At 41.6% G+C, this 13,371-nt stretch overlaps 1 protein-coding gene across 3 annotated transcripts in view; it reads right to left on the bottom strand.

Annotated features, from left to right (window-relative positions):
- Nucleotides 1–12,823, bottom strand: part of NKAIN3 (sodium/potassium transporting ATPase interacting 3) — a 380,362-nt gene extending 367,539 nt beyond the window's left edge. For 2 of the 3 annotated variants that reach the window (XM_054985180.1, XM_054985179.1), the window contains exon 1: nt 12,621–12,823. In XM_054985180.1, the coding sequence (XP_054841155.1) occupies nt 12,621–12,674 (54 nt within the window). In that variant the 5' untranslated portion in view covers nt 12,675–12,823. Of the gene's footprint in view, nt 1–12,616 lie in introns of all 3 variants that reach the window. The other variant, XM_054985181.1, reaches the window with a different exon arrangement.
- Between the last annotated feature and the right edge of the window lie 548 nt (nt 12,824–13,371).

Here is a 13,371-nt window from a genome sequence, read left to right as displayed (position 1 = left end):
GTCTGACTGTCAGGGAGAAAGGAACATTACAGGTTATCAGTGGCTCACAAGTGACAACGACTAACTATAAATCTAAACGAAGAGTTTTCCAAGCTGTTGCGAAAGAGTGAGATAAAAGACCGGATTCTTATGTCATGGACATGCACTGAACTGCCTCTGGAAATGCTTCTGCAGAGTGGCAGTTCCCTGTGGCGAGCGTGATGTACCTGGACACGCCAACTCCTGGAGAATTGTCTCTCATGGTCCATGGGAGTTTACTGGGAATCTCCAAGAAATCAATACAGTCACCATCTCTCATGCAGTACAGCCGCTAACATGGAACATTCTGTGGAAAATCTTCTAGCAGACTCACAAATACCTTTAATGAAACAAGAACAGAGCCTAATAATCTTCAGAGCAAATGCTGGATGTAAATGCTGTATCCATGGCTACTATACACTTGGTGACATCAGAAGAATAAACTTCTTTCCACTTTTGTTTTATTGTGAAGCAGCACAACAATTTCCACAGTTGGATGCTGAATATTTTTTTAAGAATGTAAGCTTATAACAACTAGTTAGAAGGACTTGTGATTACTTGAAAGGATAGGCTCAAACTAGGAGGCGTTTCTAGGAAATCGATATCTAGCTTGCCTTGGATGCATCTTGAAGGACAGCCTGCAGATTTTGACATTCACTCTTGTTGCAAAGAAAGAAAAATGCAGCAAAGCCAGAGCTGCAAGAGTCTGTCAAAAGCTGAAGGGTTAAAAGAAATATCAATAAGGAGAACACAATTTTACTCTTGCAGAATTGCTTAGATGTTAATAATAAATGATCCAAGACCGTCAGTATGGTGTCAATATCTATGAAACATTACAAAGTGAAACTGCCATAGTATTGAAATGGTAGACAGTAGGGCTGGCAGATTCATGTGTGAAAGAAATCATCCCCTGAGGATGTCACTATGTGTGTATTCTCAACCACAACATTTTTAGATTAGAAAAAAAGTACTTTTTTCCCTTGGCTTCCTAATGGTTCAATGATTTCATCTAATGGTCATATCTGATCGTGTCTGCACTTACACAACACACATTCAGCGGCATGGTTGCTGTCATTATGGCCTCATCCTGAAAAGTTCAAGCACCTTTTGAAAGATACTGGACTATCATCTTCTACTAAAAAGCTGAGCATTTATCAGGAAGGGCTCAGTTCTTCTGAAGGTTAAGGTATGGGCCTGTTTCAAGGGTGGGCAGAAGGTCAGTCACACTTCAAGCAATAAAAGTAGCTCACTGCCTCTCCTCCTGCGCTATAGGAATCACTTTCTTATCCTTCCATTAAAGCTTATACAGCAGTTTCTTTCATGCAAAGGAGAAAGAGACATGGACCTTCACTCTGGATGGGGAAGTGTCAGTATGGAAAAATGGTTCTCTTGAGGCTTCATTTCTGACCACAGGGAGTTCAAAAGCTCCATCACTGTCCTAACTCATAGCCTGAGGATGCCCTTCACTCCATTACTCCCTTGTAACCCATACATGCTCATATTTTTACACATCCTCACTTATAAGAGCATCTCCAGCAGGATACTTGGAACTCTTGTGTTCTCTTTTGCACATTTGGGGTTGGAAAGATCAAGCTGTCCCTTCTTACTTCTTTTTTGGTAAATGTGACTAAGAGAGGTCTGATATGGGTACAGAAATCAGACTTCCAGTATTCAAACTATAAAGGTTTAATAAAAGAATAAAGCGCACACATAATTTAATAAAAGAATAAAGCACACACTGAGCAAAGATCAAAAGAAAAGTGAACAAATGCAATCTTTCTAACCCTGTTCTAAATTTCTGCATTACAGATATTAAAATTAGGACAAGCTCTTTCTTCCTTGGAGGTACAAGACCTCATTAAAGTTCCTCAACCCCCCCCCCCAAATTGGGAGGGTAGGTGGAAAAAATTGCTGGTTAGTGCTATTAGCAAATGTAGTGCAGCTCAGCCAGCTTACTCTGTGAAAATAGTAGTCAGACTCCAAAGGGACAGAAAATCAGAAAATAAGCGATAGGAAAAGAGTCCAGCAGGGCCCTGGGGGAGAGGCAAGGCAGAAGAGTAGCAGGAAGGAAGGGAGAGGCAGCTGTGCCTTTCCCTCCTCCTGTGCAGATCCCTGTCCACAAAAACCTTCCAGCACCCTGGGTGGTGTAATGAAGAGGCTTTGAAAGTCCTTCTTCACTGAGGCTACTGCTATAGCACCACCCACAGAGATGCCATCAGGTGCTAATACTGGGCAGGGGGTTGTTGCTGAGGCTGCCTTTCCTTCAGCTGTTGTGTCTCAGCATTAGTAAGAAGAGCAATCCAAGGTGCCTTTTGGGGTGAGTTGATGGATGAGAATCTTCAAGTTCCCAATAACTCTGGGAACTCAGAGCCTACTGGAGGTGAAACTCAGCAAACCTTCTACTCGGGTTTCTCCAGAATCCATCAGCGGACCTTCCAAGGAGAAACAGAAGAAAGTGAAACAAAAGGAAGGAAAGTGAAGCAAATAAGAAGGGGGGGCACACAGCCTGCCTGGAGCTTCCTGGCATAAGGGCAAGGTAACAATGTGAAAGATAGAAATGGGTGGATAGAACAAAGAGTAAAACAACATTCTGCAAATGAAATTATCTTGATTTAGTTTGTAGACTTTTGAGGTGCCTTGAAGTATTAATAAATCTGCTAGTTTCTACAAGTAGCAAGGCTTTGCAGAGTTAACATTCTCTATGCATTCTTACCTTGATGCTAGCATTTACCTAGTGCAAGATAAAATGTCTTGAAAGTAAGCTTTTCCAAGTCTCTGTATGGTATCATGACGTACTATGCTTTTTGCAATAAAAACAAACAGTCCCTCAGCAAACACTATTTAGGACATGTTGAACTTCTGAGATGGACAATGAGATCAACGGTAAGTAAGGGACATTATTTTGGGCATACAGTTCATGATATTTTGCCCTTTTTCAAATTTCCCAAAGCAGCAGTAGTTTTATTTAACAAATGAGTACTTTCAGTGTGGATAAACAATATAACTGTGATATGTATATTCAGTCTTAATAATAAACCCATATTTGCGGAAACAAGGCTGAATATGAGCTGACAACATTAGCAATGATTTGTTAAATAAAAATCAGAATCGGAATGAGCAACTCAGAACAGTTCCATTCCCTCAGTTTTCAGAGTTGGGACTTCTCCCATTGTGCAACACACGGTCAAGGTGGAGTTCCTAAGCAAAGTCCAGTTGTGAAATAAAATTTCAGTGCTATGTTTCAGTTCCACCATCAACAGGATAGTAAACATCCAGAACATTTGGATCTGATCATAAACATCATTGATATCCAGATTAGACATGGGCACGAACCGCATTACGAACTAAAAGAAACCCACGAACCGCCTGATCATCTGTTCGCAAACCAGCGGTTCGTGAGGGTCCATGGCCAACGAACCAGCGTTCGTTGGAAACCCGGTTCGTTGCATTTGCCCGCGGTTTGTGAAGCCAGACAGTCAGCACCATCAATCAATTCCCTTGGAAATGGAGCTGGGGGAATGCCTGAACTCTATCTGCACTCCTTCTGTCGCCCTGGAAACCCGAATCGAAGCCCAGCTTACCTTGATCAGCAGGTCTTCCTTCCAACCATGGAGCTACAAATTGGTTACATGGGAGAAGACACCCCGGGGGGAGGGAGGGGGAAGGGGGGTGTTCTGTAGCCATGGTCACTCCAATCTCATCCCTGCAAACCCTGATAGGCAGTTCTGACAGCCAACCCCTTGTACACTGGGCCAACGTCAACCGGTGGCTCTAATTGTATCGAATGGGAGTTTCCTGGGGGCCTCGGATTGGAGAGGGTATAACTCCAAGATCCCTATTGCAATCTTGACCAAACTTGGTTGCTGGCTGGAGGAGAGCCTGATAAACACTCCCTGGGAATATGGGCTCTCTAAGTCCAACAGGGGCTGTTCTGATACCCACGAACCACGAATCTCAAACCGGTTCATCAGCGGGAAATGTTTGTTTCAGTTCATTAGTTCGGGTTCATCGGCAGCACTGAACTGCTGGTTCATTAATTTTTTTTGGTTCGTGCCCATGTCTAATCCAGATGATTACTTGATACAGTTCAGTATGATCAGCAACCTAGATGAGTGCTTTTAAGGCCAAAGTATAAAATATGTACCTAAAATCTCTTTGAAAAAAACATATTCCAGAAAGTAAGTAATGAGTAAAGATAAGTAATAATAATTTCTGAAAGCCACTTTGGGTCCCCGTTGGGAAGAAAGCTGGGGTATAAATGAAGAAAAATAAATAAATGCATACGTTATCAGTGCAATCCTAAGCAGAGTTACTCCAGTCTACATCCATTTAAATCATTTGAGCTGAAACTGGAGTAACTCTGCTTAGGATAGCACTATGTTTCTATGTTTATCATACTCTAGAGATTCTGGTCTCCTTCTCTCTTTTAATCCAATTGCCTATTTTCTTAACAAAGCTCAAAAACCATTTAATACATGCATCTGTTTGGAAAACTAATTTTCCGTTTAGGAAACAATTTCCTTTTATGTGACAATTACAGCATCAGTTGCCAACATTCTATGCCCTAAAGTATTTTAAAGCTTCAAGTAACACAGTGTACACTGCAGCTGCTCCAATGAGGAACATTACTTTTAGGTAAGTATGACTAGCTAATACAAGTACTGCACACTCTCTAGAATTCTTGATCAGATCTTGATTCATGAGAATCTGAAAATATAAGGGACAGATTAATGCACTTCCATAGGACCTGAACAATCTTCTTTGGCCCCAGTCCTTACAGGCTTCACTTAAATCTTTCACACCCTCCTTTTAATTTCTTCACTAGCTTCATCTCAGAACCCTTAAACTACCATGCAGGAGTACAATCACTTGAAATTTTCTATTAGCATAAAAGATTAGAAATGACATGGCACAGTTAAAATTCACTCAGAATCAAGGTGATATGAGATCTAGTATGATTAGTGGTTAGTCTAGGATATGGGAGACCCTGTTATGAATCCCCAGTCTGTTGTGGAAGCTTCTTGGGTGACCTTGACTCAGTCATACACGCTCAACAATCAACCTCACAAGGTTGTTGTAAGGATAAAATGGAGGAGCAGAGAACAATGTAAGCTGCTTTGGGTCCTCATTCAGGAGATAGGAAGCATATAAATGAAGAAAAATAAATGAAAAATAACTTTAATACAGTGTTGGCATGCTTCCCAAATGAATTACAGAGACAATGGGGAAGAATAGTCATAAATTTCAGATTTCTCAGCAAGATGAAAACTATGAACAAATTGACCAGACTATGTAACAACAGTTCAATTATACTTCAAAACAAATAATCTGGTGGCTCTGGTTCTGATGTTTAGAATCTTTCACTGTAATCATTGAATTATTCACAAATGCACAACATTTTAAAATGTTGTCTCGTATACAACTGTTGCTAACCTAGCATTCATCTTAGAATGATTGCAATAGTCAGGCCCTATGCTCATCTTTAAGTAAGATAATTACAATGTCACAAACTGATCGAGTAATACTGATGAAAATCTTACTCTGCAAAAGATGCATGTAGAGGGGTCACTTCACTAAGAAGTGTTCCCATGAAAATACTAATCTACTTCAATGAGATTGAGCTTATGCAGAGCACCTGCTTTCCTTAATTAAAACAACAGACTAATTCCTGTAATCATTATATTTGTCAGTACTATTAATCAATTTCCCCCTTACACCAGTGTTTGTACACATACAACCTTCTTTTCTGTTACCAACAGGGAAATTCTTCTTATCTGCTACAACAGTCTTTTGTTTCATTGGCTCACAGCAAATGACTGCTCTATTTATCAGGTTTTCATGTTTCTAAATTCATGAAATCTTTCCTATCACTATATTCTTAATAAACTGACATTTTTCCAAAACAACATATAACACCCAAAAAATCATTTTATAAAATGCACTTAAAGTAGCCTTAAAGCTAATTTTCTCTTCATAATGTATGCTACACTGAGATGTCTACAACTTTGTACTCCAAGAAGAAATGTAAAATTTCTGGAAAATTCAAACCACAGGATACATTGGGTGGATTTTGGGGGAAATTGAAATACATGCAGTACTTACTTTCCTATCTAATATAATTTTTAACTGATTGAGCAACATAAAATTCATTATCTATAATTTACTTAACATAAAGAATTGTATTATTTGGCATATTTGTGGAATTTAAAAGTATAACTGTCTTCATTTTCTGTAAGTACACCAAATACTTGAGAAAGTTGAAAACTGCTGTACACTATGCGAACATAGCACACTGATATTTAACTTTTTACCATCTAAGAGGGAGGAAAAATAAAAGTTGAAGGCAGAAAACAAATTCTGTTGTAGGTGCAGAGTGGTAAGGTGCAGTATTGCAGCCCAAGCTCTGCTCACGACCTGAGTTTGATCCTGGCGGAAACCGGGTTCAGGTAGCCGGCTCAAGGTTGACTCAGCCTTCCATCCTTCTGAGGTCGCTAAAATTAGTACCCAGTTTCCTGGGGGTAAAGTGTAGATGACTGGGGAAGGCAATGGCAAACCACCCCATAAAAAGTCTGCCAAGAAAACGTCATGATGCGACGTCCCCCCATGGGTCAGTAATGACTCGGTACTTGCACAGGGTGTGGACAGAGACTCTGTTTCAGAGTCCTCAAACATTTTCATGCTATACATTCTGAGTGACAAATCTTGCCTTAGTAATAGTAACAACAACATTAAATTTACATACCACCCTTCAGGACAACTTAAAACCCACTCAGAGCAGTTTACAAAGTGAATTAATTACCCTGTGAGGTGGGTGGGGCTGAGAGAGCTCCGGAGAGCTGTGACTGACCTAAGGTCACCCAGTTGGCTTCAAAAAGAGGAGAGGGGAATCAAACCCGGTTCTCCAGATTAGAGTCTGCCACTCTTAATCACTACACCAAACTGGCATTTTATTCATTATATAAGAGAAAATATTTTCGAAGAGCTTTCCCCCCCCATTTCTCTCCCAAATTTTCCATTAGAGACACTGGGTTGAAAGTTCTTGAAAAAAAAAGAGCCAACTCTTCTCATTTTTCCCAAGTATTTTTTCCCAGGCCTTCACATCTCTAGCTTCATATATGGACAGACTCTTACTGCAGTCTGATGAAGCTTTGTGACTATGGGAAGAACTTACTTTTGCTGTAGAAGACTCTACAAGATACTACAAGATACTAAAGATTTGGTTCATATATCAGTGTAAGAACCAGTCTATATGTCTCTGGGGATGCATCCAAGTGAATGTATCAGTCATCTGTATTTCTCCCTAGAGACCGAACTGTAACTTGGGAGCAACTTTGATATGAAAAACAGCCTAGAGGAAAGGATTAGCTTCTCCTCCTAGCGCTGTCTCTGTGAGCAGATTCCTAGCCTCCCAGAACAGTACTGAAATAAAATCAATAACGCTAGCCCCAGTGGGTCTTGGTAGATGCAACTGAATGTTTCACTGGTTCCAGTAGGTCTTACTCAAGACTAGAGATGGGCACGAACAGCAATACTAACAAAAAAACCCCACAAACAGCCCAATCTGTTGTTCGTGAACAAGCTGTTCGTGAGGCCCCATTCTAAACAAATAGGTGGTCATTGCAAGCCTTGTTCATTGTTGTTCGTTGCTGTTCGTCAAGCCAGACAGTCTGGCACCTGCAATCAATTCCCTTGGCAACTTAGGCAGGGATTGTCTGAACGCTGTCTGAACTCCTGCTGTTGCCCTGGAAACCCCAATTGAAGCCCAATTTAGCTTGATAGGCAGGTCTTCCTTTCAAGTGTGGAGCTCCAAATTTGTTACAACAAGGGACCAAAGACCAGGGGGGAGGGGGCTCCCAGCTCTGACTTTGCAGACAGTGGAGAGACAGTTGCTGTTGGCATTTTGATAGAGTGCATTGGAGCTTGAATTTTCTTTGTGTGTGGTGGGATAGGGATCTACCTCTTCAAGTTCCAGGACTGCTGCCAGGCTCTGGGCCAAGCTATTATTTATTATTGGTACCTTTCCTGATGCCTGCTCAGGTCAGGTTTCTGGGAGTGGTGCAGTATGGATTTACCCCTTTAAGTTCCAGGGCTGCTGCCAGGCTCTGGGGCCAAGCTATTATGTATTATTGGTACCTTTCCTGGTGTCTGCTCAGGTCAGGTTTCTGGGAGTGGTGCAGTAGGGATCTTAATTGTATTTTTGAGGGGAGGACACAATGATATTCATTTGATACTTATAGGTGTGTTTGAATTGATATAAATACAACTAGAAGTGTGCATCCAAAAAAGATTCAGGTTTCCCACTTCAGGTTTACTTGAAAGCAGTCCCTCCTTCTCCCCCCATCGGCTGAAAAAAGTAGTCCCTCCTCCCTCTCCCATCGGTTGGTCAAAAAAGTGATGTGATCATCCCTTGGTCACCAAAATAGAAATAAATATTGGTTTGATAGAGATTGCTGTTGTATGCTCCAAGAAATCTGTAGAATTTATAGAACCTACAGGCATACTAACTCTAAGAGATTACTGACCATTTTGATTGTTCAAAAGAGACAGTTTAAACACTATTAAAGGCAACTAAAGGAAGGATGGAAAAGACTGATTACAGGCATCAATAATCATCATGCCTCACATTTTTGGTCCTTAGTCCAAGAGCCTGGAGATAACCCCTAAAGTATGCTGCCTAGTGATTGGAAAAGTTTTTTTAAAAGGTCTGTGGCTCCATTACACTGCAAAGAAGACACACATCTCCAGCACACATATCCAGGGGTGACAACTTCAGCTGACTTCAGTTCAACACCACAACTTTCTTCTCCAAAATACTTTGTTGGTGTCTACTAGATTAAAATTTAGTTCCCAGAGTTATGGGTACTGTAGTTTTATTATTTCTTAATGGAAGCATATTCTTATAAAATAATGTGTTGTGATTGGAATTTATCAGTCACTAAAATTATGTGGAATTTGACAGGGGGTTATAAATAATGTACTATTAGAAGGTGTTGTGTTAGCACCAGTTCTGAAAGCTTTTTGATCATCTGATGAACCTGTTATAAAATATATATGTTTCTGAAATATTTTATATACAATCTTCTACATATTACAGGGCCTATTCACTATTCAGTACTACTTACAGCTATTCAGTACTACTTATAGTACTATTTACAGCGACCAAGAAATCTAATAGAATAATAAATACTTTCATTGTAACCTGTGTTAACATCTTTTTAATGGTCTGCTTCACTCTTTATTCTCCCTCTTATATCAGCAAGATGAATAATTTTGGAACTGAACATTGTAATTAGTAAAGGTATCTTCAGTTAGGTAAAAATCAGTGTGCGAGAAAGTTTTTTTTCAAATGAAAGCACAAACTACACATATGTTCCTCAATAGGTTATCTAATCACCTTTAATGCTAGTTAAATGCTACTCTGCCAACTGAGCATGGTACCTGAAGAGGAACTCAGTGTGGCTAAGACAATCTACAAGACAATTAAGCACGAATTAATGGTTTATGCTATCTGATTGTAGCTCCTAATATGCTTGGCTGTCTATTTGAAGGTCTTCCAGCCTTCCTGATGGGCACTTGAGTGACAAATCACAAATTTATTAAGTACCTTTGGAGAAGGCACAACTGGGCATGGGCTTTAGGCTCTTACATTGCTTCTTCTACCCTGTGGATCTCATTTCATTTGATTGGATCTGAAATGGTCTCATTTGGCTAATGATTCTCAACTATAATATGCAGGAGGGAAACTCATCTGAACAGAAGTGTTTATATTTGAGTAATGCTTTCAAAATTATGTAACTATTATTTTTATTCTTCAAAAACACAAAAAGAATAAAACTATGTGGTCAATAGTCTTATAAATACAGATCACATTACAACATAGATGAGTCTTACAGGACATGCTGAGGCTAGAACAGAGCTTTCCATCAGGGGTTCGCAGATTCCACAAGAAATTGTGAGATAAATAACATTTTTGAAATACTATGAAAAATTGCAAATAACTATATTTCTCTCAAAATATCACTGTTATTAAGGGTGTGTGTGTGAGAGAGAGTGATAAGGGAGAAAAAAGCTCTTTACAAATAAATTTTCTTGACTATAATTTAGCAGTAATTGAATGGTGCTCCTCATCATCCACTTTTTCCAGCCTATAAACATGTTCATAAGTCGGGGTGTCTCAGGATTTGAAAAATTAATCCAGGGATTCCTCCAAGGAGAAAAGGTTGCAAACCCTGGGCTAGAGCTTTATCACTAGCTTCCTATGTTTATCCCTGGCAAAATCTTACTAATATTGAGAAGAGTTGCTAGACAAAATAGCCAGGGAGGAGGAGCTCAAAAATTAAAAGTAAACACCAGCCCAGAAGTACCCTTAAGTTCAGTGTCCTCATATGGCTGAGCCTATTCCAAAGCAGGTCTTTTGGGATCTAACCAATCAGCTCCTCAATTCAAAGTCTGAGGATGGAATTGTAAAAACATGAATGGAATTGTCAAAATCCCAAACAGTAAGAATAAGAAAAGGCATAGCATTGGATGTGGGGACTCTCTTTCCTTTAATGGAAGGAATCCTTCGGTTCAATTCATAAATTTCAGCGGGCTAGTGAACTCATCACACTTTTGTTGCATGCCCATGGTTAATGCTGCTTGCTTCTATGTTATAGTTTGGCATTCTCTCCATTACCTGCTCTAAACAGCTCCAAGTTGTTGTTTTTCTGGCAATTTAATCTCAAATATATTCAAGACTAAGTTTCTGAACTTTGCTTCCTCCTTCCCGTTCCTGAAACCAACAGCTAAACCAGATCAACTATTCAAGTCATAAGAAATAACAATGGTTTACAATGTCATTATCTGATACTTTTTTGCACTGCGTCTAATGTTTGTAATCCTAGTCCTATTGCACTGTTCATTAGAACTCTCATGCTATTTGACTGCATTGTTTTACAATATGTAGTCCTCTTTGAGTCTAAGTGAGAAAGACAGGTTAGGGAGAAAGGTGGGGTATAAATGAAGACAAACCACTGAAGGAATGCTGCTGTTTTAAATATTCTGTTAGGAATTAAATCCTTCAGTAATTCTTTTCATGGAAGTAATTATACTAACTTCAGTAAACAATGAAAATCCAATAACAAGTAGAAATGAAATGAGACATACACACATACATATTTATTCAGAGCAAAGGAAAGAGGAGTTAATCTGGTACCACCACCTTTGAGCCATGCAGATAAAATGAAGATTTACTCAGAACAAAAAATATGTTTTTTCCCACAAGGAAATACCCAGAAAGGTGTCCTGATTTTTGTTTTTAAAATTCAAATCTTTCCCCCCTGCATTTAGCAGAAACAAGTCACTGACTCTCAGCAACATGAAAGTAAAGAGCAATGTTCTAACCAATGTGCTGCAACAAAACCATTTTTAAATCAATGCTATAAATTTCAACTTTGACCGGGGAAAATTATCTGAGTACAGTTATGATTTCATCTTGTAATCCTGAACTCATTTTTAAAAGGCATGCATTACCCTCATAATCAGACCCTCAGTGCTGTCTGAACACTTTAACCTCATATTGATTATGAAGCAAACACCCAGCTGCCAAGAAAAGACAATGTGAATATGAGAGAGAACTGTGTGAAATTTAAATATATGATTTAATTTCTCTGTAAGAGACTCAGGAAACCTTTTCTCACACCACAAGATTCTTTAAGCTGCCTTGAAGTAAATCTCAAACCAAAATCCAAGAGAACTGACAGGCATAGAGAACCTTCAACAATACACAAGAAACCAAAGAAAAGAACCAAGCATCATCCCAGAGCCCTTATTCTCTGAGAGCATATACTCATCCAGAAAAAGAGCATACTTTTTATCAAATGCGATAAAATTAACATTTAAATCACAACTTTAATCAAATAAAAACCTAAACTACCATTGCTCTGAGCATGAAAGGGTAACATGTTGATTTCATGGGAAACATGCAGTGACTTCTCTGGTACTATTATTTCCTACAGCTAAGATTGCACTCCAAAATGAGTAGCAGGGGGGAAAGGGTGCTAGATCCTCACATTTCTGGATCCTAAAAGAAAAGATGCCAGCTGCTAAACAGGACCTCTGTTAGGAGATTAATCTTAAGAGAACTGTGACAAAATCAAGCATCAATCGACTTGAGTATCCACCAGTCCCTCCTATGTGGGAGGGTCTCTGTCCCTCATCCTCTGCAGTTGTTCTCCTGGAGACCCGAGGTATCACTCAGTTGACAGGCTGCACAGCCCCAAAAGGCGACAGGTTGCCAGCAGCTTCATTCCGAAGATAACCTGTGTCCAGGGGGAGTTGGTAAAATGCCTAAAAAGCAAGAGCGATCCTCCGTGCTTCCAGAGCAACAGTCAGTCACCATTAGGTAGAAGCTGTTCTAGTAAGAGAGGAAGGAACAACTGCAGAAGAGTTGGCAGTGCCCAACCGGCGGGAGGTGGTGTGGAAGAGGAGCCGGTCCACTGCACGTTGGGACCCCTCACCCCAAAGAGACGTGCCGACCGGGGCAGTCCTGATGGGACTGCGAGGGGAGCCTTTCCTTTCCTGGCGAATGGCAACGGGGCACTTTGCGAAGGGCAGCGACTCACCAACTGCAGAGCGCAGAGAAAGATGAGAGTACAGCGGCCGGTGCAGCAGCCCATGGCGGAAAGCGTCGCGTTCCCTCCTGCCTTCCCTCCTTGCTCAGGCGGCCGCTCGCCGCATCCGGACAGAGCCCGCTGCCGCGCTCGCCTCGCGCGCTCGCCTCCCCAGCCTCCCCTTTGTTAGAGGCGCTGAGGCGAGGGTACCCCTGCCCCGGGGAAGGAGATGAGGAGGGCAGTCCGGACGCCGAGCGCAGCCTCTGCCGCCCACCCGCCCGCGCCCCTTCGCTTGGGGAGGGCTAGAGCTGAGGGTGGGCGTGTGGCTGGGAAGGGAGGGCGGCGCGCGTCTCGCCGAAGAGAGCCTATGAATGGGACTTGTGAATGGTGAGGACGGGGCGGGGAAGTCGGCATTGTCAGTGGGGGAGACGAGAGAGAGGGGACGTGAGTGGTTGCGCGCGGACAGCGGAGGGAGGGCTGCTGGAATGGCAGGCAGGTGCCTAGAAGCCAAGGGAACCGAGAAGCGTAGAGGGAGCGCTCCGGGAGCCCCATGGCCGGCTGGTCAATGCCGAGACTTCCGCCTCAGGGAGGGGGAGACTATTGTTAGGCACTGAGAGGGCGCGAAGGCAGGCGAGGCGGGAAGGAGGGGCCCGGACCGTCGAGGAGTCGAATTGGTTGGCGCTGAGGCTGAACGCCGCGACAGCGCGTGGCTGATTGTTTAGCGGCCCGAGAGCGGAGCGGAGCGGGCGGAGCGCCTTGATTC

Source organism: Eublepharis macularius, chromosome 7 (genome assembly GCF_028583425.1).
Source record: "Eublepharis macularius isolate TG4126 chromosome 7, MPM_Emac_v1.0, whole genome shotgun sequence".
In the NCBI taxonomy this organism is placed as follows: domain Eukaryota; kingdom Metazoa; phylum Chordata; class Lepidosauria; order Squamata; family Eublepharidae; genus Eublepharis; species Eublepharis macularius.
The sequence above is the reverse complement of the archived record's forward strand: the minus strand, read 5'-3'. Positions and strand labels throughout refer to the sequence as shown.